We start from the raw sequence: 23,720 nt of genomic DNA on the forward strand, positions 1-23,720 counted from the left end.
CCCCAGAGGGCCAGACACCCCTCCTTCCTGGGCCCACTCTGTCCCTGGAGGGCCCCCCCCCATCCTGGGCCCACTCTGTCTGCGGAGGGCCCCCCCCATCCTGGACCCACTATGTCCCTGGAGCCTCCTGTCTTGGGCCCACTTTGTCCCCGGTGCCTGCTGTCCTGGGGCCACTCTGTCCCCAGAGCCCCTGTCCAGGGGTGATTCCCTGTATATGGGGCTGTTCTCAGCAAAGACCTTTGAGGCTTGCTTTTGTTTTGATTTGTGACCAAATCGGGTCAGAGAGAGGTCCAGATTGTCAATCCCAGGACTCTGAATGCTCTGGGCACCCTCCCAGCTGCTCATGTCCCCTTTCTGCTCGTGTGTGGGGACCCTGCCTTTTCCTGGATGGACTCAGGAGCACCGGGTCAGCTCTGCTCCCCATGGGGCTGGGCTTTGGGTGGGGGAAGGAGATGGCCACAGAATCCCCTGAGAGCAGCCGGGGTAACCCCTGGTTCTCACAGCTTCAGCCCTCAGTGGTGCGTGCTGGTGGGCAGAGCTGGGGACCCCGGGTGGTGTGGGAGGGCTTTCCTCTCTGACCAACCTGGCTGCCTCTCCTCCCTGCGCCCATTCAGAGGGTGCTGTCCGTGACCAGCTGGGCTCTCCCTGGGGGAGACAAGAGCCGGCATTGGCCCAGAATACTTTTATCCTTTATAATCTGATCCACTCTCAGCATCTTTGGGGAAACAGAACCCACTAATGCCTCCCCGACCAGGGACGTGGTGGGAAGGAGGCTGGTCCTAGTGACCTCACCTCCCTGTCTGATTGGAGTGAACTGTCCCGTAGTGATACTGTGTGAACAGCCAGAACCCATCCCCTCAAGAGAAGACCTCAAGAATAACCTGACTGGCAGGATTTGGGGGTCTCGAAGGGATGAGGCATTCCCTTCCTACCCTGTACTTCGGTGAATGAATTCACCTCGTACGGTGATGATGCCGCAGTCACTGGTGCAGACTTGCCTCCGTGGAGTTCTCTGAGCTAATGGGGCCAACCAGCAATCAACAAACAGTGATAAGGATGCTGGCCAGCACACTGCAGGCGGCTTTGGGCAGCACCCAGAGGACATGCCAGCTGACCTTTTAAATTATCAAGCAGTGTGTCACCTAGTTAAAAATAGCCCTATGGCTTAGAACACAGAATAAGGTCTGTTCCCTCCCACCTCCACGCCCAGACCAGCCTCAAGAGGCGTTGTCGTTAAAGATCTGACTTTTGAGTTAAACTAAGTCTTGGTTTTATCACATTTAGCTGGTATCTAAAAACGAAGACTGTAGCATATGCAGGACACTTTCTTCTCCGTCTCAGTTTTTGCTGGTTATGTTATTTATAACATGAACCTTTTGCTCCAAACTATGATGAAATCTTACTTTGCTGTTGGTTGATGCTGAAATACTGGCAGAAACAATTTTTGTAACTAAATAATGCTATGAGTTTCCTTTACAGTCAGGAACTAGAATGGTAGAATGTCTAATAACTGAAATGTCATCGCTCAGAGCTGGCAGCTGGGTCAGGGAGTGGCACAGTGGGACACCCCATGTCCTCTTTGGCTTCCTTCACGTGTAGCCAAGGTCAGTTGCCCATCATGGGCCAGTGAGCTCAGCTTTGCCGCGTTCCCTTCTTTGTCATTCTGTGTTTTGCAGAAACACCTCCAGCATCTGTTTCACCTGGGGTGCTGGGAGGTAACCCTTTGGGTTCTCGCGTGTCTGAGAATAAGTCTTTGGGCCTTGAAATTTGATGTCCATTTGGCTGGTGATAGAGTTCCGGGTCTGAGCCGGCACTTTGACACTGTCGTCAGTGAGAGCGGGTGCCTGTGTGGGCATTCCTGGGAGACAGGACTTGCTCTGGGTCCTTGAGAATCTGAATTTTGCTGGAACGAGGCTGGAGGTGGGTCATTTTTCATTTACTCTGACCTGGCTGCAGCACTTGCTTTAACTCTATAAATTGTTCTCCTTTCAGCTCAGGGAAATGCTATTCTGTTCTCTTTCTCCTGCCTGCTGTTTATTCTCTCTCCTCTGATAACTCCTGGTCTGGGTTGTTAGAACTTCCAGCCAGTTCTTTCATGTCTCTTGACATTTTTCTTCTATTGCTCTCATTTAGTTTTCTGATGCTTTCTCTTTGTTTTTTTATCTTTGAAAAATTGAGGTATAACTTATGTATAATGAAACAGATCTTACGTGCACCCAGGCTGACGAGCTTTGACAGATGCCTGGGACGGTGTAACCCTCGTTTCTCTGTTACAATGTAGACTGTTTCCATGGCCTGCTCCCTGCCCCCACCCCTAGGTTCTCAGCTCCTGCATCCCCTATCCCAGAGGCAAGCACTTGTTCTGGTTTCTGCCTTTTATGGAGTTTGGGAATGGGGTGGGTACCTGAAAGGGAATGACTGGACTAGAGAGGGTGTGAACCTGCCAAGGGCCCTCCGAGGCTTGTACCAGCTTATACTTCCAACAGCTGTGTGCCCAGAGGGCTCTTGGCCACCCAGTGGTTGGAATGATCCATCTTTTAATTTTAGCCCTTCTGGTGGGTGTGAAACAGTATCTCATGGTTGTAATTGGCATTTTCCTGGTGACTCAGGATGTTGAGCACATTTCATCTACTTATTGGCTATTTCTGCATCTTCTTCTCTGACTTTCTTGTGCATGTCTCTACTATAGAGATTTAGGAGTTAAATCTGTGTTCTGGATGCAAGTCCCATGTCAAATACATGTATTGAAGATGGTTTCTCCCAGTTGGTGGCGTGACTTATTTTCTAAAATAAAGCATCGCTTTTGATCAGCAGGACCTATTTCCATGTTATTGTCTTGGTTAAAAGGTAACTTTTTTTTTAATTTAATGTTTCCTTGGATTGCAGAATATCTTATTTTTACTTTTAATTTTTTAACAATATCTTATTTTAGGAGTTCCCGTCATGGCTCAGTGGTTAACGAATCTGACTAGGAACCATGAGGTTGCGGGTTTGATCCCTGGCCTTTCTCAGTGGGTTAAGGATCCGGCATTGCCGTGAGCTGAGGTGTAGGTCGCAGATGTGGCTTGGATCTGGCATTTCTGTGGCTCTGGCGTAGGCTGGCGGCTACAGCTCCAATTTGACCCCTAGCCTGGGAACCTCCATGTGCCACAGGTGAAGCCCTAGAAAAGACAAAAAAAAAAAAAAAAAGAATATCTTGTTTTAAAAATACAGAGCTTTAATTTGCAAAAGCTCTTCCTTGATTATTCCTTTTTTAAATAGAGGCTTGCTCTTATTTATGTGTGTCAACCTCTTGGATCTTTATGAGGACATGAACTAGATTTCTTTGAAGTTGCTTTTGTCCCTGAAACAAAGTACTTATTCTTCTGGGATGAGTCTTGGTATTTCTTTGCTCTGTTGGTGATCATGCTGCCCAGTCCTGCTGGTGCATGAAGACTCTCGTGAGGGCTTGCTGGGGTGAGACTGGCTGGAGGGAGAGTGCCCAGTGGGTACAGTGCCACTTGGGGTAGAATTCCTTAACCAGCTGATCTCATCATGATCACAGGGTCCTCCTTTTCTCCTTGGATTGGTTGAAATCTGGCTTGACATCCTTTGGGGCCTTTCATAGGACCCCCAGGGGGTCTTATCCTGTGTTTCCTTTTAGGTTTTGTTTTGTTTTTGTTTTTTCCTTTTTAGGGCTGCACCTGTGGCATGTGGAAGTTCCCAGGATAGGGGTGGAATTGGAGCTGCGCTGCCAGCCTACTCCACAGCCACAGCAACACAGGATCCAAGCCACACCTGCGACCTATGCTGCAGCTTGTGGTAACACCAGATCTTTAACCCACTAGCAAGGCCGGGGATCAAACCCACATCCTCACGAACACTATGTCGGGTTCTTACACTACTGAGCCACAATGGGAACTCCTCCTTTCAGTTCTGATTGCTTCCTCCATTTGTCCAAATTTACCCACTTCTATGTTCCTAGACCTCCTCAAAACTCACCATTTTTGTGTTCATTTGTATTTATGTTTCCTCCTGAGAGTCCTCCTGGCGGGAGGGTGCAGGCGTGGGTTCTGTGGGCCACTTGGGCTGTGATGGAGGTGATGCTGAGGGCACATGCCTCAGGCTTGGGGAGAAGGCCGTGCTGGGGCTAGTAGAGGTGAGATTCATCTGTGAAATAAACTTGAAAACAGCAGAGCTCTTGGGGTTGTGCTGTGGTGGGCTCTACTGGAGGGTTTTAGAAGGGGGGCGTCCAGGATCCTGGCTGCAGGGGCAGAATGGGGCAGGGGCAGGGTTGGTGATAGGTGGGGTTGGGGTACTAGAGCAGACAGGCAGGGACAGGGGCAGAGGCAGGGAAGGTGCTTGGGGAGATGGGATGTATCCAGGATATCAGTGGTCCTGAGAGGTGGCTGGGGCATATCTGGGGGCGACACCCCAGAGGTGTCTTCCAGTGCTGTATGATGGTGATGCAGTTCCCTGCTTAAACCTAAGGTCTCTATAGCACAGGGAACTGTATGTTCGTCACTGATGATGGAACACGATGGAGGATAATGTGAGGAAAAGAATGTGACTGGGTCGCTTTGCTGTATGGTCGAAATTGACAGAAAACTGTAAACCAACCATAAGGGAAAACATAAAAATCATTAAAACAAAAACAAAAACGACTTAAGGTCTAGCTCAGAGCTCAAGGTTAGGTATTCCCAGGACCCAGGGGGTGGATTTGCCGTGTCCTCTAGTGCTGCCCTGGGCTTTGCTGGAGCCCTGTTCTTCTCTGCTCTCATGTCTTGTCTCTTGTCAACACCTCCTGGTTTTCTGGCTCCCATCTGCTGTGGTCAGAACAGGTCCTCAAAGTTGTGTGTAAATTAGAAGTAAACAGATGCCTTCTTTCTTTTAATGATACTCAGTAATGGGTGTGGAGGGAGCAAGGCCTCAGAGGTGTTTTTAGGGAAAAAGCGTGTGCATGGTACACTCTGGGTTTTGGAGGTATCTCTGGTTCCAGGGACCTTTTTGCTTGCTGAGCTTCCTGAGCAGGGAGGGGCTCATTCAGGGTCGAGGGACCCGAGGGTTTAATGTCACTGACATTGGAGAGCCATGAGTAGCTTGTGCTGGCTCTCCAAGTCAGTGACCTGCTCTGTATCCCATGGGTGGGTGGGGAACAAGGGCTGGGGACTGGGTCAGACTTCCTCTGATCCCAGATGACTTCCCATCTGCTGGGCTCTGTGTGTAAGGAGCTGAGAGTGCGGCCTGGCTGGTCCTAGCCCTGGTGCCCTGGGAGGGCTCTGCGGGAGGCTGTGCTCGTATCCCTCTCAGCCTGTGTGTGTTTCTCTCCAGGACCGGAAGCTCACCAAGCTGGAGAGGCAGCGATTCAAGGAGGAGGCCGAGATGCTGAAGGGCCTGCAGCACCCCAACATCGTGCGCTTTTATGACTTCTGGGAGTCCAGCGCCAAGGGGAAGCGGTGCATCGTGCTGGTGACCGAACTGATGACCTCAGGGACACTGAAGACGTGAGCCTGCTGCCCACTCAGCTGGCCGGGGCCTCGGGGAGGGCTTGCCCCAGGGCCCAGGGCCTCCTGTCTGCCTGGGGTGGTCCTGGCTGGTGCAGCCAGCACCCCTCTCTCAGAAGTGTCCCTATTTGGGTGATACGTACACAACCCCCAGCAGTTGGAAGCCCCTTACCCACTCGAGCCTTTGGTGAGCCACACCTCCACCTGCAGGTACCTGAAGCGGTTCAAGGTGATGAAGCCCAAGGTCCTGCGCAGCTGGTGCCGGCAGATCCTGAAGGGCCTACTGTTCCTGCACACCAGGACGCCCCCCATCATCCACCGGGACCTCAAGTGTGACAACATCTTTATCACCGGGCCCACAGGGTCCGTGAAGATTGGTGACTTGGGCCTGGCCACCCTCAAGAGAGCATCATTTGCCAAGAGTGTGATAGGTAAGCCCATCTCTCCATGCCCCTGTGCTCTGGGGCACCCCTCTTCTCCAACCGGGGTCACCAGCCTCCAAAAGTGGGGTGCACTGGCTCTGTGCCCCCTCTGCTGAGCTGCGGCCCTGGATGCCCTGTGTGTGCATCCCTTGGCTGTGTGAGTCAGGTGGTGAGACTGGCACCCGAAGGGTGGGGACTTGGAAGTGGGAAGGAGGTCAGGAAGACAGAGGGACGAGGGGACTTTGTGGTCAGTGAGGCTGGAGTTGGCCTCAGTGGCAGTGGGGGCGTGTGTCCCCAGGCCCTGAGGCCCACAGAAGGAAGCCCTTGGGGTATTTGGAGGCACAGAGCAAGCATGAGTGGCATGGGGGCTGAGGGATTCCATGTGAATGCCAGTCTGCTGGCCGTTTCTTCTTCTGTATTTCTTGTCCTCCTCTAAGAAGCCCTGCTGTGCTATAGCTGCCGTGAGGAGATGGTTTTTGTCTCGCTCCCTGTGTGCCAGCCCTGGTGGGATCCTGGTGAGGTCCTGGTACACTGTGGGGACCCCTCTCAGACTGCAAAGAGAGCAAGTGGAAGGCGTGTGGAGCAGCTGTTGATGGGGTTTGAGATGTTTGCAAGTGCCAACATGCTGCAGGTGGCTCCAGGGCGTGGCTCTGGGAGCTTGGGTAGGATCACATGGGCCTGGGAGGGTCTCTTCTGCAGCTGCAATGTGAGAGTTTCTTCCCACGTGGAGGAGGAGAGGGCGAGTCAAGGCTTTGCTAATTCATAGTTTTGCTCTATGGTTGGGCACAGAACTTGACCTGTTTGTGGACACTGAAACCACTGGGAATCTAGTAACTTCTCTGGTGGGGTAGTGGGTTTGGAATGTGATATCCAGGGCAGGTGTCCACCAGGGGTGCCCTTAGATGTGGGGCCTGTGGCCGCACGGGGAAGCTGAGTGGTGGGACAAGGTTAGTCCTTGCCTCAGTTCCCCGTCTGTGACATGGGTGGGGCAGGTAAGGGCCTGGCTGCGGGCCCAGGGCCGTGGGAGTCAGCCCCAGGCGTCTGAGCTGCTGGACATCTCCAGGCAGGTTTTGCAGATCTGGCCTGGGAAGTGGGTGTGCCTGGCAGAGCCCTCCAGGGTTTTTTGGCGGCTCTTTTCCCTCTTGGCAGTGGGCTTTCCAGTTGCTGGGTGATGTGAGGGGGTGAGATGAAGGCTGGGTGTGTCCAGAAGGCACAGCGAGCCCTGAGCCCCACACGGGGTGCCTGATTCTGGGGCTTCCTGGTCACCCCACCTTTGGCTCAGCTGGAGCCCAAGTGGCTCCACACTCACTGTAAATGGGGGCTGATCTAAAAGGCCTTAGGCAGCAAGCCCCGTCCTCAGTAAGGAGCAGCCCGCCGGATGGGGGTCTGTGGTCAGAGGCTTTCCTTTCTATGCTGTGCCCAGGATGCCTGCAGGGGCAGTGGGTGCTCTAGACCCATTCTGGGTGCAGCTGTCAGAGAGGTTTTTTACAGATACAGTGTGGCCTGCTTGAGACCTCTGCCAGTGGTGGCCTCCAGGGTGCTGCCTTTGACTCTAGTAGGGTTTGTCCCTGAAGGTCCCTTGGCCCTGATGCCAGCATGGTGTGTTCTCCCTGCATTTGTGTGGGCCAGGCCCTGAGTGGGGGAGGTGAAGTGGGTGTAGTCCTGCAGGTGTTCCCAGCCACGGAGGCAGGGATGTGGGAGTGTGGGGCTTCAAGATCACTGGGCATACCCATTTTTTTTTTAACATTTAGATTTAAATGGCTGCATTCATTGTAAGGAAAGAGAAAAAGGCCCAAGCACATGTGTGAAAGTGGCATCCACCCCTCACCTCACCATCCCAGCTTGGAGTTGCCCCACCCCCTACCCCCTCTGCCCACGCCAGCCTCCAAAGCCAGGATGCCTGGGGGCCTTGGGGTATTTCTTACAAAGCAGCATTCCTGATTCCTAAGGGTCTGAGAAGAGACTGAGCTGGGTGAATGGGAGTTCTGATCAGGTGAGTGGGCCTACCCGCCAATGCCCCCCCCCGCCGCCCCTGGGGCCAGCTCAGCCCCCAGCTTCTGGCCAGCAGCCCTGAGGCTCCTTTATCACTCTTCCCCTGTGGATGGATATGGCCAAGTGCAAAACATATGGTTCAAAAACCCAAAAGGATAAAAAAAAAATTCCCATTGCAGTGTCCCTTGAACTCCTGCTCTCTGTCTACTTGTCATTATTATTGATGGAATCTTCTAGAATTTTTTATGTATGCATATATACTTCATATAGTTTTTTGTTTGCCCCATCTTTTACTCCAAATATTGACTTTTTGCTAAACATATAATACATCTCAAATTGAAATTATGGGGAAGTTCCCATCGTGGCTCAGTGGTTAATGAATCCGACTAGGAACCATGAGGTTGAGGGTTAGATCCCTGGCCTTGCTCCGTGGGTTAAGGATCCGGCGTTGCTGTGAGCTGTGGTGTAGGTCACAGACATGGCTCAGATCCCGAGTTGCTGTGGCTCTGGCGTAGGCCGGCGGCTATGGCTCCGATTCAACCCCTAGCCTGGGAACCTCCATATGCCGTGGAAGCGGCCCAAGAAATGGCAAAAAAGACAAAAAAAAAAAAAAAAAGAAATTATGGGTAAATGAGAAAAAGTTAAAGTCATCCTTAATCTACCTGCATCCCAGAGCCCTCCCCTAACCCCCAAGCTTTTAAAAAAAATAGTTAGTGCTATTAGGCATTTAAAAAAAAAAACGAAACTGGAACATACTGAAAATCTTTCAAAGTCAACAAAGGTGGTGAAGTTAAAAGCTTTATTAAAGTTGATGGCCCCCCTTTTTTGGGGGGGTGCACTTGCAGCATGTGAAAGTTACCAGGCCAGGGATCAAACCCGCACCACAGCTGTAGCCCAAGCCACAGCAGAGACAATGCTGGATCCTTAACCTACTGTGCCACCAGGGAACTCTGTAATGGCCCTTTTTCTTAGCATTCAGCTTGATGGATGCTCAGCTAGACCTATTTTAATAAGAAGCGTTTGCATTTTTTTTTTTTTCTTTTTCTTTTTAGGGCTGTACCCGCGGATATGGAGATTCCCAGGCTAGGGGTCAAATCAGAACTACATCTGCTGGCCTACACCACAGTTACAGCAATGCCAGACCTGAGCCATGTCTGCGACCTACACCATAGCTCACAGCAACGCCGGATCCTTAACCCACTGAGCAAAGCCAGGGATTGAACCTGCATCCTCATGGATCCTAGTTGGGTTCGTTAACTGCTGAGCCATGAAGGGAATTCCAAGAGTTTGTGTTTTTAAAGCAAATATTGTTACAGAAAAATTTTAAAACTCAGGGTAGTGTGACTAAAGAGAAAAATCAGCCATAACCCCACATCTGGATGAGTCATTTTGGTCTGTGCTTATCTTTTTATACAGGGTGGTCAGCATGCACGTATAGTTATATAGTTTGCTTATTTTATTCAGCCTATCATGAGTCTCCTGTGTCCTTAAAAAATCAGAATAAGGTTGTTTTAAAATATCGTGTGCTTAGAATGGATGAGCCGCTCTCATCATAACACCTTGTTGGCACCTGCCAGGTGAATGGTACCTGCCCAGTTGTCCCCAGGCAGCCATCTTCAGCAGAGATGATCCCTGTCCTACTGCCTGATGCTATGCTGTGTGGTGTGCCTGTCTAGGGCCACTGGGGCCTTTCTGGGATTTTTGCAATTTAAGTAGCTCTGCAGTGACCACCAGTTTTTGTCTGCTCTGGGTTTTCTGGGCCCGTGGCCAGGGGGGGTGTGCTCAAGGTTCCGCCTCCTTGAAGAGAGGCACCGTTGTTGTTTCCAACACAGACCCTATCTCCTGGAAATTGATGGTCTCCTGGCTCTGTGGCCAGGGCATGGTGTTGTGAACTGATCTGACTGGTATCAGGAGGGTCCAGGGGGACTTTGGGGGAACTTCTGTCAGCAGAGCAGAATCCTGTTTGACTCCTGGGTTCCAGGACCAGTGGCGAGGAGCACAGGGGCAGGGCCAGCCCTGGCTCGTGGCTGTGAGAGGTGGCCCGGTCCTCTGAGAGTCCTGTGTCTTTTGCTCCTGGGTGCAGGTACACCTGAATTCATGGCGCCAGAGATGTACGAGGAGCACTATGATGAGTCCGTGGACGTTTACGCCTTTGGGATGTGCATGCTGGAGATGGCTACCTCGGAGTACCCCTACTCAGAGTGCCAGAACGCTGCCCAGATCTACAGGAAAGTCACCTGTGTGAGTCCACTGGCCACTGGGCTGGGCCGCGCATCCTCTGAGAGGCTCTGCGTGTTTGGTAAAATCCTCACAAAAGCTGAGAGAGGAGGGAAAGGAAGCCAGTTTGCAGATGGGGAAGTGGAGGCTTAGTGGGGTGGTGGCTCAGGTCTCTGGGGGGTCAAGGGTGGAATAGCAGCAGTAATAACATGGATGTGGTCCCTGGAGGCTGTCTCTGGGGCCTCACTTGGTGCTGTGGGGCTGGAACACCAACAGGGCCTCTTCATGAGGTGCCCAGGCCCCTTGTCCATAGAACCCCTCCTCTCTGCTGCCTGGGGGCTGCTGGCCTTCCTGTTTTCTGGCATGTCCCCAGGCAGTTGTCAGTTTTAATTAGATGGTTTCAGCTGTGCAAACAGCATCCTGTCCTCCCTCTGTGGCTGTCCTGCCAGGTGGGGAATGCAAGCAGGGCATCCAGGGCAGGGCAGCTGGGGCCATGGCTTTTCTGGGACCTGGTACCTCACTGTCCCTCTGTGCCTGCAGACCCCAGCACCCACTTGCTTGCTGCCTCTCCCCAGCCCCCTGTGTACCCTCCTCGCAGCTGCATGAGGAGCCATGGTTCTTGGCACCCTGCAGCACCTGCCCTTATCCTGCCCTCCACCCTGAGTCCTCCCCCCAGGGCCCACCTTGCTTCTCTCCTTCTGTTCTTAATTCTCAGTTATTGGTCCTTTGTCTACTGTGAGCCCCTACTGTGTGCAAGGGTGTGAGGGGGAAGGCAGAATCATTGGTTGGTGGCACTTATGAGCATGGGTCAGAGGCCCCCCAGATGGCTGTGCAGCTCTCCAATGGTTTTGGCTGGAGAGGTGGGCCCATCTGCTGAGGGCAGTGGTCCTTCAGGGAGGCAGGGAGGGACCTAAGAGAGGTTAGGGCTTCATTGACAGGCTTTGGAGAGGGGCTGGTCCAATGGGTGGGCAGCTGCTGACCGTGCTTCTGCTTGTACACGAGGACAGGATGGTGGTCTTTCCACTGGGCTTGGGGAGCCTACTGGGCACATGGCCCTTGGCCAGCCTGTTTCTTCCACTATCTCTGCTGCCCCTGTTTAGGGCCTGGGAGATAAGACACTGGTCAGGGTCCGTCAGCTCCTACATGGCTCCATGTCACAGGTATAGCACATGGTTTACCCTGGTTTGGGTAAAGCATGGCTCGGCCGCACCCTGCATCCCTGAGGACATCAGATGAGAGGCGCATACCCTGACCCTTGGCGTTTCCTCCGTTTGCAATAACGCCCTTGTGTGCTGGGCCCTCTGATCCCTCATTCCTCATCCATGTGCTGCCCTGTCTGGGGCATCCATGTCCTGCCCCCGAAGAGCTTTCTCCGAGTCTTGGTGCCTTCGGCTCTCAGATGCCCTGACCCTGGGCGTCTGAGCCCATAGATGTGAACCCCTTCAAAACAGCACCTTGTCCTTTTGGCACATTCTTGACATGCTTTGGGGGCCTCAACCTTTCAGATATTTAAATGCACGTACCTGCATTTATAGTACAGATTTCAGGTATGTCCTTACCTGTGTTTATAGTTTCTCAGACCACCTGCTCCCATCCCCTTAGGATGGTGGCCTTTCTTTCTGAAATACTGAAGCTCTTTTTCTCTTGGGTCCAGTGGAGTGGCATGGGGTTTTCATATCCAAGGGGAATTCCATGTCCGCTTCTAAAACATAGGGTCCTGGGTCTGTTGCTGTACAGAGCCCCCACCCCCACCTCAGACGTCAGGTACAACACGACCCCTATTGGTTGTGGGCACAAGTCCTGGTCAGGAGATTGGTGGGCACCGTGGCGCCCTGGCTGGGTGGTGGGAGTGGGGGATTGTGCCTCCCTTCTCCCACCCTCCCTCTCTGTGGGAAAATGTGTGCTTTCAAAACAAAACCAGAAAAAAGCCAGTGCAAAGCCTTTGAAGGCAAAGTCTGGTTGAAGGAGGAGGAACATGGAGGTTGAGTTCAAAATGTTTAAAAACCAGGATCCCTTCCCCCCAGACCCCTCTTGAGCAGATTGCAAATAAGCCCTGCCCTCCAGCCCCTGCTTCTCCTGGGATCCTGTCTGCTTGTGGGGTGGGCACTCTGCTCCCTGCTCCGGCTGCACATCCTGAGCACCCACCGGGTCTCTCCTGCTCCCTGGAAGTCATCTGATCTGGCTGCTGGCTGTGGATCTCCATGGCACAGATGATGGCTTGAAGCCCTGCGAGCCACCCTGAAATTCAGCCCTGCCTGTGACCACACAGTGCCCTCTGCATGTTCCAGGAGGGTGTGGCAAGAAAAGCCAGCTCTTTGGGGTTCCTTGTTCAGCCTCCAAGACACTCTGGGCAGCCAGCCTGGGAAGCCCTGGCAGGCTACTCCGTGGCCTTGGGAAGGTGCTCCTTGCCCTCACCTTTGCAGTAGGGGTACACATGCTCCTTTATGGGGAGCTGGCTTGAGTGGAGTGAGCATCCTTGGTGTCCGCTCTGAGCACCCCACCAGTCTTTCTCCTCCCTGGACCTGACAGCCCTTCAATGTGAACTTAGAATGAAATGACCCCATCCTGAGCCCCAAAAAAGCCTCATGCACTTCTGCCTTCTCTTCTGCTTGATGAGTGTGGGGTGAGCAAGAAACAGACCCCAATTTGGTATCAGGTGACTCTGCTCATGTCATCTTCAGGGCATCAAGCCGGCCAGCTTTGAGAAAGTGCATGATCCTGAAATCAAGGAGATTATTGGGGAGTGTATCTGCAAAAACAAGGAGGAAAGGTGAGTTCCCAGGCAGCAGTGGGCTGTGGCTCTGGCTGGAATGGCTTCCCAAGGCAAGAAGAGCATTGGGAGACAGGCCACTTTAGGCCACAGGCGAACTGGGTCCCAACAAGCCTGCCGAGCAGTCGGTGGGCAGCCCCTCTGCTGCCTGGAATGTGCTCCCTGGCTTTGGGACTGTCCTGGAGCCCCCAGCCCCTTTGCTGACTGCTTCTCGCCCACCCAGCCTGGAGCGAGGGGGCTACTGAGGCCTCATGCTGCCCTCGTTGCTTTTTTGTGTGTGTTGTCCTTGGCAGGCCCATCCCTAGGCTCCCCGGAGAGTCTCATACTGCCCTCTCAGCTCCAGGCTGTATCTTCACACACTTGTTTGCCTGATTTATCTGTCCCGCATTCGAGTTAGAGCCCCCCAGAGCCCTCCAGGCCCGCTCCTTGCTTAGCTGCTCAGCCGGGAGGCTCTGTGTGTGTTCTGAGCCCCACCTCCCTCTCTCCTGCCATCCCTCTTCCTTCTCCCCCCCTCTTCCTCCTTTCTCCTGCTCCCTCCTCTTCTCTCTTCCCTCCTCCTCCTCCCCTCTCTCCCTCCACCCCTCCCTCCTTCCCTCCCTCCACCCCTCCCTCCCTCTCTCCATTCCCCCCATCCCTCCATCCCTCCTTTTGCTCTCTTCCCTTCCTCCCTCCTCCTTCCTCCCCTGCCCCATCCCTCCCTCCTCCCCTCCCCCTCCTCTCCTGCCTGTTCCTCTTCCTCCTGTACCCAGCCTCCCTCACCCCCTCATTTGCACTCCCAGCTCATGCCTCTTCCCTCATCACTGTGCCCAGTGGTGATAACCATCCATTTCTGTCAGTTCTCGTGTGTGGGCTCTGTCCTGATCCATGGGCCTTCTCCCTTGCCACCTGCAGGTTGTCATGTTGATTTTTAAGAAAAAAATACAAAAAAAAAAAAACCCAACAAAAAAACCCCAAAACCAACTGTGAACTAGAGTTCATGTCAGAAAAGTACAGAAACAGGAGTTCCCATTGTGGCTCAGCAGTAATGAACCTGACTAGTAACTATGAGGATGCGGGTTCAATTCCTGGCCCTGCTTAGTGGGTTAAGGATCCGATGTTGCTGTGGCTGTGGTATAGGCCGGCAGCTGCAGCTCTAATTCAGCCCCTAGCCTGGGAACTTCCATCTGCCGCATGTGCAGCCCTAAAAAAATAGTGCAGAAACAATCACATAGAGTCGTGAATCCTTAGTGCAGACCCTGGGAGACCAGGACAGATAGAGTCCTGGGGTCCATGACCTCTGTGCCCCCAGGTGCCCTAACTTCTGCCCTCCCCAGGGACCCCACAGGCATGTGTCTCCCTCCTTGAGGGTTGCTCCCCCTACTCTCTCCCTTTCATGCACGGTGGCGTCCACAGGGGATGGTCCCCCTGCCCCATGGGATGTGTTGTTCGCAGCAGCAATCAGGGACAGGCCCACAGTGACCACAGGTAGGACGCTGGAAGGAAGCCAGGTCCAGGGCAGCACGGGGATCTGTGTCAGAGACAGGAACTCAATAACAATCATTTCTTTAGGGCTGCGGGTGTGGGCAGTAAGGTGGTTAGTGTCGCAACACCTGCCCCCCCCCCAACCCCTGTTCCCATCTTGAGGAAAGCCTGGAAATGTCCCTGCTTCCTTGAGGCCAGGGTCCTTCAGGGCACCTGGTGAGGAGCTGGGGGCCTGCCCCTTCCAGGTCCGGTTCAGTCTTACCTGGAGCCTGCTATCCTGTGATGCCTGAGAACCCTCTAGCTCCTCAGCAGGCCCGGTCTGTACAGTGCAGAGCCTGATTGAAAACGTCCGAGTGTCTTAACAGTAGGGATGTTTCATTTTTATAATGAGAGAAAAGAAGAAAACTTAGATATTATGTAGTTCGATGTGTTCAGTAGAAGGTCTGTCTTTCTCTTCCTTTGGGAGTTAGGGAATGCAAGCTGTACTGACCGCCCAGCAGGCGGTCCAGGCAGAGGACTTTCCAGAGGAAAGTCTTTTATCTTGTTAGGGCCACACCCCCTCCGCAGGTGTGCCCCTGCCCTGCCTGACAGCTCTCCCCTCCCCAGGTATGAGATCAAGGACCTGCTCAGCCATGCCTTCTTTGCGGAGGACACAGGTGTGAGAGTGGAGCTGGCCGAGGAGGACCATGGCAGGAAGTCCACCATAGCCCTGCGGCTCTGGGTCGAGGACCCCAAGAAACTGAAGGGCAAGCCCAAGGACAACGGGGCCATCGAATTCACCTTCGACCTGGAGAGGGAGACACCGGATGATGTGGCACAGGAAATGGTAACGTGTGTGCTTGTTCACAGTGGGCACGCAGGCCTCAGCAAAACCTGGGTGCATGACTTGAAAGTGTGATTTCCAGGTGTTCCCATCATGGCTCAGCGGAAATGAACCTGACTAGTATCCATGAGGACACAGGTTTGATCCCTGGCCTTGCTCAGTGGGTTAAGGATCTGGTGTTGCCTTGAGCTATGGTATAGGTCGCAGACGTGACTCGGCTCCTGCTTTGCTGTGGCCATGGTATAGGCCGGCAGATGCAGCTCTGAGTCAGTCCCTAGCCTGGGAACTTCCATGTGCCACCGGTGCAGCCCTAAAAAGACAGACAGAAAGACAGAAAGAAAGAAACGGAATGAATTCAGAAACGGGGCAGTGTGTGGGCAGCTCTGGGAACCAGGGTCCCTGTTTGTCGAATGCAGCTGTGCAGGACAGCATTAGTCAGCACTGCCCCATGCAGCAGATGCAGGGATGGAACTGTGGAAGGGTGCCGAGAGCTGCCTGGGGGCTTACGCGTATCAGGAAGGGCCCTGTTTTGACCAGATTCCTGCTAACTTTGTGCAGTTGTGGGCCATTGAGTTTGATCTTTTATTTCATTTTGTTTCTGAGTGGTGTTGTGGTCTGGCAGCCTGGTGAGAGCAGGGGTATGGAGATGTTCCCTGTCACGGAGGGAAAGATGTGTACATGGGAAATAAATGAGACACTGACTTGTGCTAGAAAGTCTGAGCAAAAGTAAAAATCTGTATGCTTGTTGCAGGAGATTGAGCACTTAGCTGTGCCTGTCATAACCACAGAAATGTGTGCCCTTTTTTTCCCACTTTTCTTAAATAAATGTGTCACTGAAAGTAGCACATCTATCAAAAACATGGTAAATCACAGGGGGACGGCCGGTAGATTCTTTACAAGTGGACTCCCTGTACCTAGGATTGGGAAATTTTTAAAAAATCAATCAAGTTTTAGTAGGATTTTTTTTTAAATCAATAAATTTTTTTTTCTTTCTTTCTTTTTTTTTTTTAATAGTACATGGAAGTTCCTGGGCCAGGAATTGAATCCAAGCCACAGCTGGGCCCTGTGCCACAGCTGTGACAATGCTGGATTCTTTAATCCATTGTGCTGGGCCAGGAATTGAACCTGCACCTCCATAGAGACTTGAGCTGTTGCAAATATGTATATTTACACATACACACACACTCTTTTTAGATTCTTTTCTGTTAAAGGTTATTAGAAGATATTGAATATAGTTCCCACACTATTATATGTAGTAGTGTGTATCTGTTAATCCAAACTCCTAATTTATCCCTTCTTCCTTTTTCCCATTGGTAACCATAAATAAGTTTGCTTCGTGGCTGTGAGTCTGTTTCTGTTTTGTAATACATTCATTTGTATCACTTAAAAATTTTTTTAATTTTTTAATTTTAATTTTTTGTGTTTTTAGGGCCACACCCATGGCATATGGAAGTTACCAGGCTAGGGGTGGAATTGGAGCTACACCTGCTGGCCTAGGCCACAGCCACAGCAATGAGCGATCCAAGCTGCATCTGCAACCTACACTGCAGCTCACAGCAACGCCAGATCCTTAACCCACTGAGCGAGGCCAGAGATCGAACCTGCGTCCTTATGGAGACTAGTTGGATTCATTACCCCTAAGCCACAACAGGAACACCTGTATCATTTTTTTTTAGATTCCACATAAAAGTGATATATTTCTCTTTCTCTGTCTCACTTCCCTTAGTGTGATAATCTCTAGGTCCATCCATGTTTCTGCAAATGGCATTTCATTCTTTTTTAATGGCCAAGTAATATTCTTGTGTTTGTATGTGTATACCGTATCTTCTTTATCCATTCATCTGACCATGGACATTTAAGTTACTTCTATGTCTTGGCTATTATAAATAGTGCTGCTGTGAACATTGGGGTGCATATATCACTTCAAATTAGAGTTTTTGTCTTTTTTGAATATATGCCCAGGAGTGGGATTGCTGGGTCATATTTATCTATTTTTAGTTTTTTTAAGGAACCTCTGTACTGTTTTCCATAGTGGCTATACCAGTTTACATTCCCATCAACAGGGTAGGAAGTTCCCTTTTCTCCACACTCTCTCCAGCCTTTATCATTTGTAGAGTTTTTTGGGATTTTTGTTTTGTTTTGTTTTGTCTGTTTGTTTTGCCATCTTTCGACATATGGATTTCCCAGGCCAGGGATCAAATCTGAGCTGCAGTTGCAGCCATGGCAACACCCGATCCCTCAACCCACTGTGCCATGTGGGGAATCTAATCTACATCCTGGCAGTGCAGAGGTGCTGCCTATCCCATTTGCCATAATGGGGACTCCTGTTAGAGGTTTTGATGATGGCCATTTTGACCAGTGTGAGGTGGTACCTCATTGTAGTTTTGATCTGCATTTCTTTAGTAATTAGCACTGCTGCACATCTTTTCACGTGCTTTGTAGCCGTCTGTAAGTCTTCTTTGTGGAGAAATATCCGTTTAGGACTTCTGCCCATTTTTCGATTGGGTTGTTTTTTTTTATGTTGAGCTATATGAACTGTTTGTATATTTTGTAAATTAACCCCTTGTCAGTTGCATCATTTGCAAATATTTTCTCCCATTCCGTAGGTAGTCTTTTCATTTTGTTTACAGTGTTCTTTGCTATGCAAAAGCCTTTACATTTAATTAGATCACACTTGTTTATTTTTGCTTTTATCTCTATTGCTCCAGGAGACAGATCCAGAAAAATTTTGCTGTGGTTTATGTCACAGTGTTCTGCCTGTGTTTTCCTCTGGGAGTTTTATAGTATCTGGTCTTACATGGATATTTTCTATCCATTTTGAAATTATTTTGTATGCAGTGTTAAAGAATGTTCTAATTTCCTTTTACATACAGCTGTCCAGTTTTCCCAGCACCACTTATTGAAAAGACTCTCTTTTCTCCATTGTATATTCTTGCCTCCTTTATGGTAAATTAATTAACCATCTGTGCCTGGGTTTATTTCCGGGCTTTCTGTCCTGTTGCATTGATCTATGTGTCTGTTCTTGTGCCAGTGTCAGACCATTTTGACTGTATAGCTTTGTAGTATAGTCTGAAGTCATGAAGTGTGATTCTTTTAGCTCTGTTCTCTTTGTCGAGATTGTTTTGGCTATTTGGGGTCTTTTGTGTTTCCACACAAAGTTTAAATTGATTTGTTCTAGTTCTGTGAAAAATGCCATTGTTGATTTGATGGGCAAGTGCCCCAGTAGGTTTTTTACTTTTATTTTTAATTAATTATTTTATGCTTTTTAGGGCTGCACCTGCGGCATATGGAGGTTGGGAGCTACAGCTGCCGACCTGCACCACAGCCATAGCAACGCCAGATCCCCAACCCACTGAGTGAGGCCAGGGATTGAACCTGCAACCTTATGGTTCCTAGTTGGATTCGTTTCCGCTGTGCCACGACGGGAACTCCCTCAGTAGCTTTTAAGGAGGAGAACGTAGATCATGGTGGGCTGCAAGAAGTGGAATGGTGGTCCCCCCTGCACACATTCCGGTGGCAGCATATTTGCAGGCCTGTGCAGTGCTGACCACGCTCTGTGAGGTCCTACTCAGATGAGGACACTGAGGCTGGCCCCCCATGACTGAGGGGGTGGGGCACATGCCAGGTGTGGAGCGTGATGTAGGTGGTGAGTAGGTTGGTGCAGGACAGGAGTGGAAGGCCCATGGCGGCCAGGACCCTGCCTTCCACTGGATAGCAGCTTGTGTCCCTGCTGCATGTGGCACGTGTGATAGGTGTGGCATCCTACTGATGGCCTGGAATCCCATCAGGACTCCTTCGGGCTGATAGTTTCCTTCCTGGGCCCACACAGACACTGCTGCTCTAATCGGATTTAACGGGGTTCTTTAGCTCAGTGCTTCCTAGAGGATCTATCTATGACCTTGCGTGATACGCTCTTGAATTGCTACGTATTTGCTGGGAGTGGCATTAAGATAATTACCAGCTTATCTATTTTAGCACAGTAGTTTGTTAATCCCATACTCCTAATTTGTTCCTCCTGTCCTCCCTTTCCCCTTTGGTAACCACAGTTTGTTTTTTGTTTGTTTGTTTGTTTTGGCTTTTTTGCCATTTCCTGGGCCGCTCTGGCGACATATGGAGGTTCCCAGGCTAGGGGTCTAATCGGAGCTGTAGCCGCCGGCCTACACCAGAGCCACAGCGACGCCAGATCTGAGCCGCATCTGTGACCTACACCACAGCTCACGGCAACGCCGGGTCCTTAACCCACTGAGCAAGGCCAGGGATCGAACCTGCAACCTCCTGGTTCCTGCAACCTCCTGTTGTGGCTCAGATTCGTTAACCACTGAGCCACGACAGGAACTCCCACAGTTTGTTTTTTGTCTGTGAGTCTATTTCTGTTTTGTATTTAGATTCATTTGTATTATTTTTTAGAATCCATGTTAAAAACAAAAAATGAAAATTGCTGGCACATTTGTCCTGTGAATTCAGGACCTCTGTTTCTCTGTGGTTCCGTGGTCCCTTCAGGCTTTCTGCTAAAATTTGAGGCACAAACATGAGTAACGATCAAGGTGGTATGTAGGCTGGAAGTCTGTGAACTGAGGTTCAGGAGTGCGGGTTGTGTGCAGAGAGCCTTCTGAAGGGCCTTGCGGGAACTGGGGGTACCTGGCCAGCAGTTCCCGCTGTCCTGGTGGCAGGAGGAAGGGAAGTGAGCCTCACGGGTCAGCCCTGTGTGAAGATGAGCTGGGTCCCCAGGGTGGCCTTGGGGGGAGGTGTGTATTCTGGGGCTGCTGCTCCTCAGGGAGTGTAGCTGCTGAGCAGTGTTCTCAGTGCTGCATGAATGTTGCATTGTGATGGCATGATGATGACAAGGGACACAGACTCCACAGGGCAGCACATCCTGGAGCCACTGGGACCCAGGCAGATGATGCCATGTATGTTTCAGTGGACCAGCTCCGGCTCCATTCTTGGTTCTGTTCCAGACACTCTTCAGTTATAACATAGTGGTTCTCAGACGGCCTCTGTCCCTTTCCAGGACGTGCCCCCCCCCGCCCCCGCCCCAGCAGAAGACTTATCCCTTCTCTCCCTCAACACAGGGGATACCTCCATCCCCAGGTCCTTGAGTCTACCCCATCCTGTAGCCATGGCCCCATCTTCACCAAGTCCCTGGCACCTAATTGGACTTCCAGGCAGGAGGTATCTCCAAGAGTTCAACGTGGAGGCCCTGGGCCTGGTGCTTCCCCCTTCCCCCTCCTCTGGCCCTTTTAAAAGCGGCTTCTCACAGAGAACATCCTCAGGGCTGCATGGCATCTCTGCAGAAAAGATGCATCACTGTGTTCAATCAAGGAATAATCCTAGGAGTTCCCATTGTGGCTCAGCAGGTTAAGAACCTGACTCATATCCATGAGGATGCAGGTTTGATCCCTGGCCTCACTTAGTGGGTTAAGAAACCAGAGTTGCTAAGCTGCTGGGAGCCACCAGTGCAGGTCACAGATGTGGCTTGGATCTGGCATTGCCATGTCTGTGGTGTAGGTTGGCAGCTGTAGCTCTGATTCAACCCCTAGCCTGGGAACTTCCATATGCCTGCTGCACATGTGGCCCTAAAAAGAAAAAAGAAAAACGTCAACAAAAATAAGGAATAATTAAAAAAAAAACAAAAAACACACACACGTACCCACTCTGCTTAAGATACAGAATGAGCCCAGAGCCTTGGAGCACCTGTGATGAGCTGAAAGTGGCTGCGTTTGCATGGCGAGGTCTTCCTCCTGTGTGAATGCCAGTTTGTGACTGGCTGCTGATCCTGGCTCCTGGCTGGGCCTTGCAGATCAGAGCCGTTCCCAAAGCCCTAGGCCAGGGTCTCACTTCCCCTCCCCTCCCAACTCAGCTGTCAACACCAGAGTCAACATTGGGCTCTGAGGCCCTCCCTCCCCCTGGGACCCTCCTGTGCCATGCCTGGTATGGGTGTTGTAACCCCAAAGAAACCCAAGTAGGGCAGTGTTTCAGGGCTCACAACCCCCAGGCTGCTCTGCTGGGTGGTCACTTGCTGATAGCTTTAACTCAAAACACATAGTCTTTAAAACTAATTTAGGGAGTTCCCATTGTGGCTCAGCGGAAATGAACCCGACTAGTATGCATGAGGATGCAGGTTTGATCACCTAGTGGGTTAAGGATCTGTGGTGTAGGCCAGCAGCTGTAGCTCTGATTCAACCCCTAGCCTGGGAATGTCCATATGCCGCGGTGTGGCCCTAAGAAGCATAAAAAAAAAAGAAAGAAAAAGAAAATGCATTGAAAGCACAGGAATGTCACTATACCGCCAGCTGTAGGACCTGGCACTGGGTCTGGGCTGCACTGTTGTTAATACTGCCCTGAGATTAGAGAGTATTGACTGTTGAAGATGATGGGGCTCCTCCCTGAGACCGCCTGGAGGTGGGAGGGAGGCCAAGGGGACAGCTTTCTCTTCTCCCTCACCAGTGCCCCAGGCAAGTCCTGCAGGTGGGAGGTGGGGCACAGGGAGTGGGTGGGGGATGCAGTGTGGCCCCTTGCGGGTGTGAATCAGAACAGAGATGCCCCCAGGGCTGAGAGAAGGGAGGGTTTTGGGAGGACCTGGCCTGGCTTTGAGGTGGAAGTGACCCCTTGTGTAGATGCCCAGGATGCAGGGGAGGGGGGCATTCAGCCTCCCCCAGGGATTCTTGGGTCTATGGGGCCAGCCCTTCCCTCCACTATCACAGCCTCCAGATAATAGGATGTTCCAGTGTGGCCAGATTTCTCTCCTGTCTCGGCAAAAATAGAAGAAACACCTTGAAGAGGATCACCTGGAGGGGAGTGACTGTGAATGTGGAGACGGAAGGGAAAATGGGTCATGGGCAGAAAATAGAAGTGGCAGCCAGGTGTGTCTGTGGGAGGCCTTCTCTTCAGCGGCCTCTGGTCAGATCGACCACGTGGGTGGCACTGGGGCTGGGTGCTAAACCCCAGCTTGGCCTCTTCAGCGAGTGCTGGCCACGAGCCAGCCCTGCGCACACTTCTGCACACCTCCGCCATCCTGGGCTGAGCCTGGCGGAGGGCCTCGGTTGACGTCTGCAGGCTGTCAGTCTAGTCCATTCCATCCAACAGAGCTGTCTTCTGAAGTGAGTTTTTGGAAGTAATCACAAACTTACAGAAGAGTTGCAAACCTGGGACAGAACGTTTGAGATGACATCCTGGCCTGACCCTGAATACGTACATGTCTGTTTCCTACAGACCAGGACTTACTGAACGATTGCCCCGGCCGTCAGAACTGGGAAGGCAGCCTAGCAACACCTTCACGGCAAGAGCGCCGGTCAGAGTTGCCCCCGTGGCCAGCCCACCAAGGCCACACCCTTAGAACACATGATTGAGGCTGTCTGCCAGGGGTTTCCACGTGCAGTTACAATTAGTAACTATTTTGTTATTAATAACTATGTAAATATCCTATTTTCACCAAACCTTCCATCTAGTTATGTTGCTGTGGGCTCATAGTTTCTCTTTTCTGCCATGTGTCGTATGTCCCGTTCGTGAGTTACCTCTCGCTGCCAGCAGGTTACCCCAAACACAGTCCTGTGCACTCTTATGGTCTTGTGCAGTCTCCAAGGTCAGGAATCTGGGAGTAGCTTAGCAGATGCTTCTGGCTCACGGCCCTTCACAAGATGCAGCTGAGATGAAGGCTGGCCAGGGCCAAGGGTCAGTGTCTGTGCTGGTTCACCTGACTGGCCAAAGATTCAGTTCCCATCCAGGCAGGACATTCCACAGGGAGCACATGATCCACAGGAGGGGGAGAGACTGAGAGACAAAGACACAGAAACTGAGTGACAGAAAGGGAGAAACATATGGAAAGCCAGAGAAGAAGAGAGACAGAGAAAGGAAGAGAAAGGGAGAGAAAGACAGAGACAGAGGGAGAGACAGAGACTGGGAGGTGGACTGAAAAAGGGAGAAATGGACCGAGAGAGGAGGAGAGATAGAGACTGAGAGATGGAAAGACAGAGGGAGAGACAGAGGCCAAGAAACAGAGACTGAATATATGTGGCCCCCACTTTGTGGAGCCTCGTACTGGCAGTGAGACCTGTCACTTCTGCCACCACAGATCATTTGCATTTCTCCTTTGTGCATCTGTGGACATGTCCTTCAAACCGTCATGGCCTCACTGTATTTGGTGCTCAGGATGTCCCAGACTCAGCCAGTGGGAAGCCCCAGGTCATAGTCCGAGCATGTCCTGGATTTCGGGCACAGTGAGATGTCCAGCTCCCCGGTCTTTTCCCTGTGAGCCTGAACCCTGATGTCATGGGGCGTGCTGCCCTCTCACAGTGGCCGAGCCCTGGTCCTTGGCCGTCAGTGCCCCAGGCTGCCCAGTGGATGGTTCCGAAGCGCACATATTCTGTACACTGGTGCACGCACCACACCGTATACAGACACACTCACATCTGCATCTGGGAGGTTTATGTCTGTTATATGCTGAAAATTGTGAGTTCACATGGTTCCCACCCAGCTCTGAAAGATTCGTTCTCTGGTTTCCTCCTTTTTCACCTGAGGAATCCTAGTGACAGTGAGGAACCTGGCTTCTGCTGCTT

The 23,720-nt window shown here is 51.6% G+C and overlaps 1 protein-coding gene across 31 annotated transcripts in view; it reads left to right on the forward strand.

Annotated features, from left to right (window-relative positions):
- Positions 1 to 23,720, forward strand: part of WNK2 (WNK lysine deficient protein kinase 2) — a 126,263-nt gene that overhangs the window by 33,591 nt on the left and 68,952 nt on the right. For all 31 annotated transcript variants that reach the window (XR_002342931.1, XR_002342932.1, XR_002342933.1 and 28 more), the window contains 5 exons: positions 5,311 to 5,483; positions 5,694 to 5,914; positions 9,981 to 10,138; positions 12,796 to 12,884; positions 14,952 to 15,171. Coding sequence is in view for 28 of the 31 variants with exons in the window: in XM_021088153.1 (XP_020943812.1) it covers positions 5,311 to 5,483; positions 5,694 to 5,914; positions 9,981 to 10,138; positions 12,796 to 12,884; positions 14,952 to 15,171 (861 nt within the window). In the remaining 3 variants the exon portion in view is untranslated. The remainder of the gene's footprint in view (positions 1 to 5,310; positions 5,484 to 5,693; positions 5,915 to 9,980; positions 10,139 to 12,795; positions 12,885 to 14,951; positions 15,172 to 23,720) is intronic.

The sequence above is a fragment of the Sus scrofa genome, chromosome 3, assembly GCF_000003025.6.
Source record: "Sus scrofa isolate TJ Tabasco breed Duroc chromosome 3, Sscrofa11.1, whole genome shotgun sequence".
Classification (NCBI taxonomy): Eukaryota; Metazoa; Chordata; class Mammalia; order Artiodactyla; family Suidae; genus Sus; species Sus scrofa.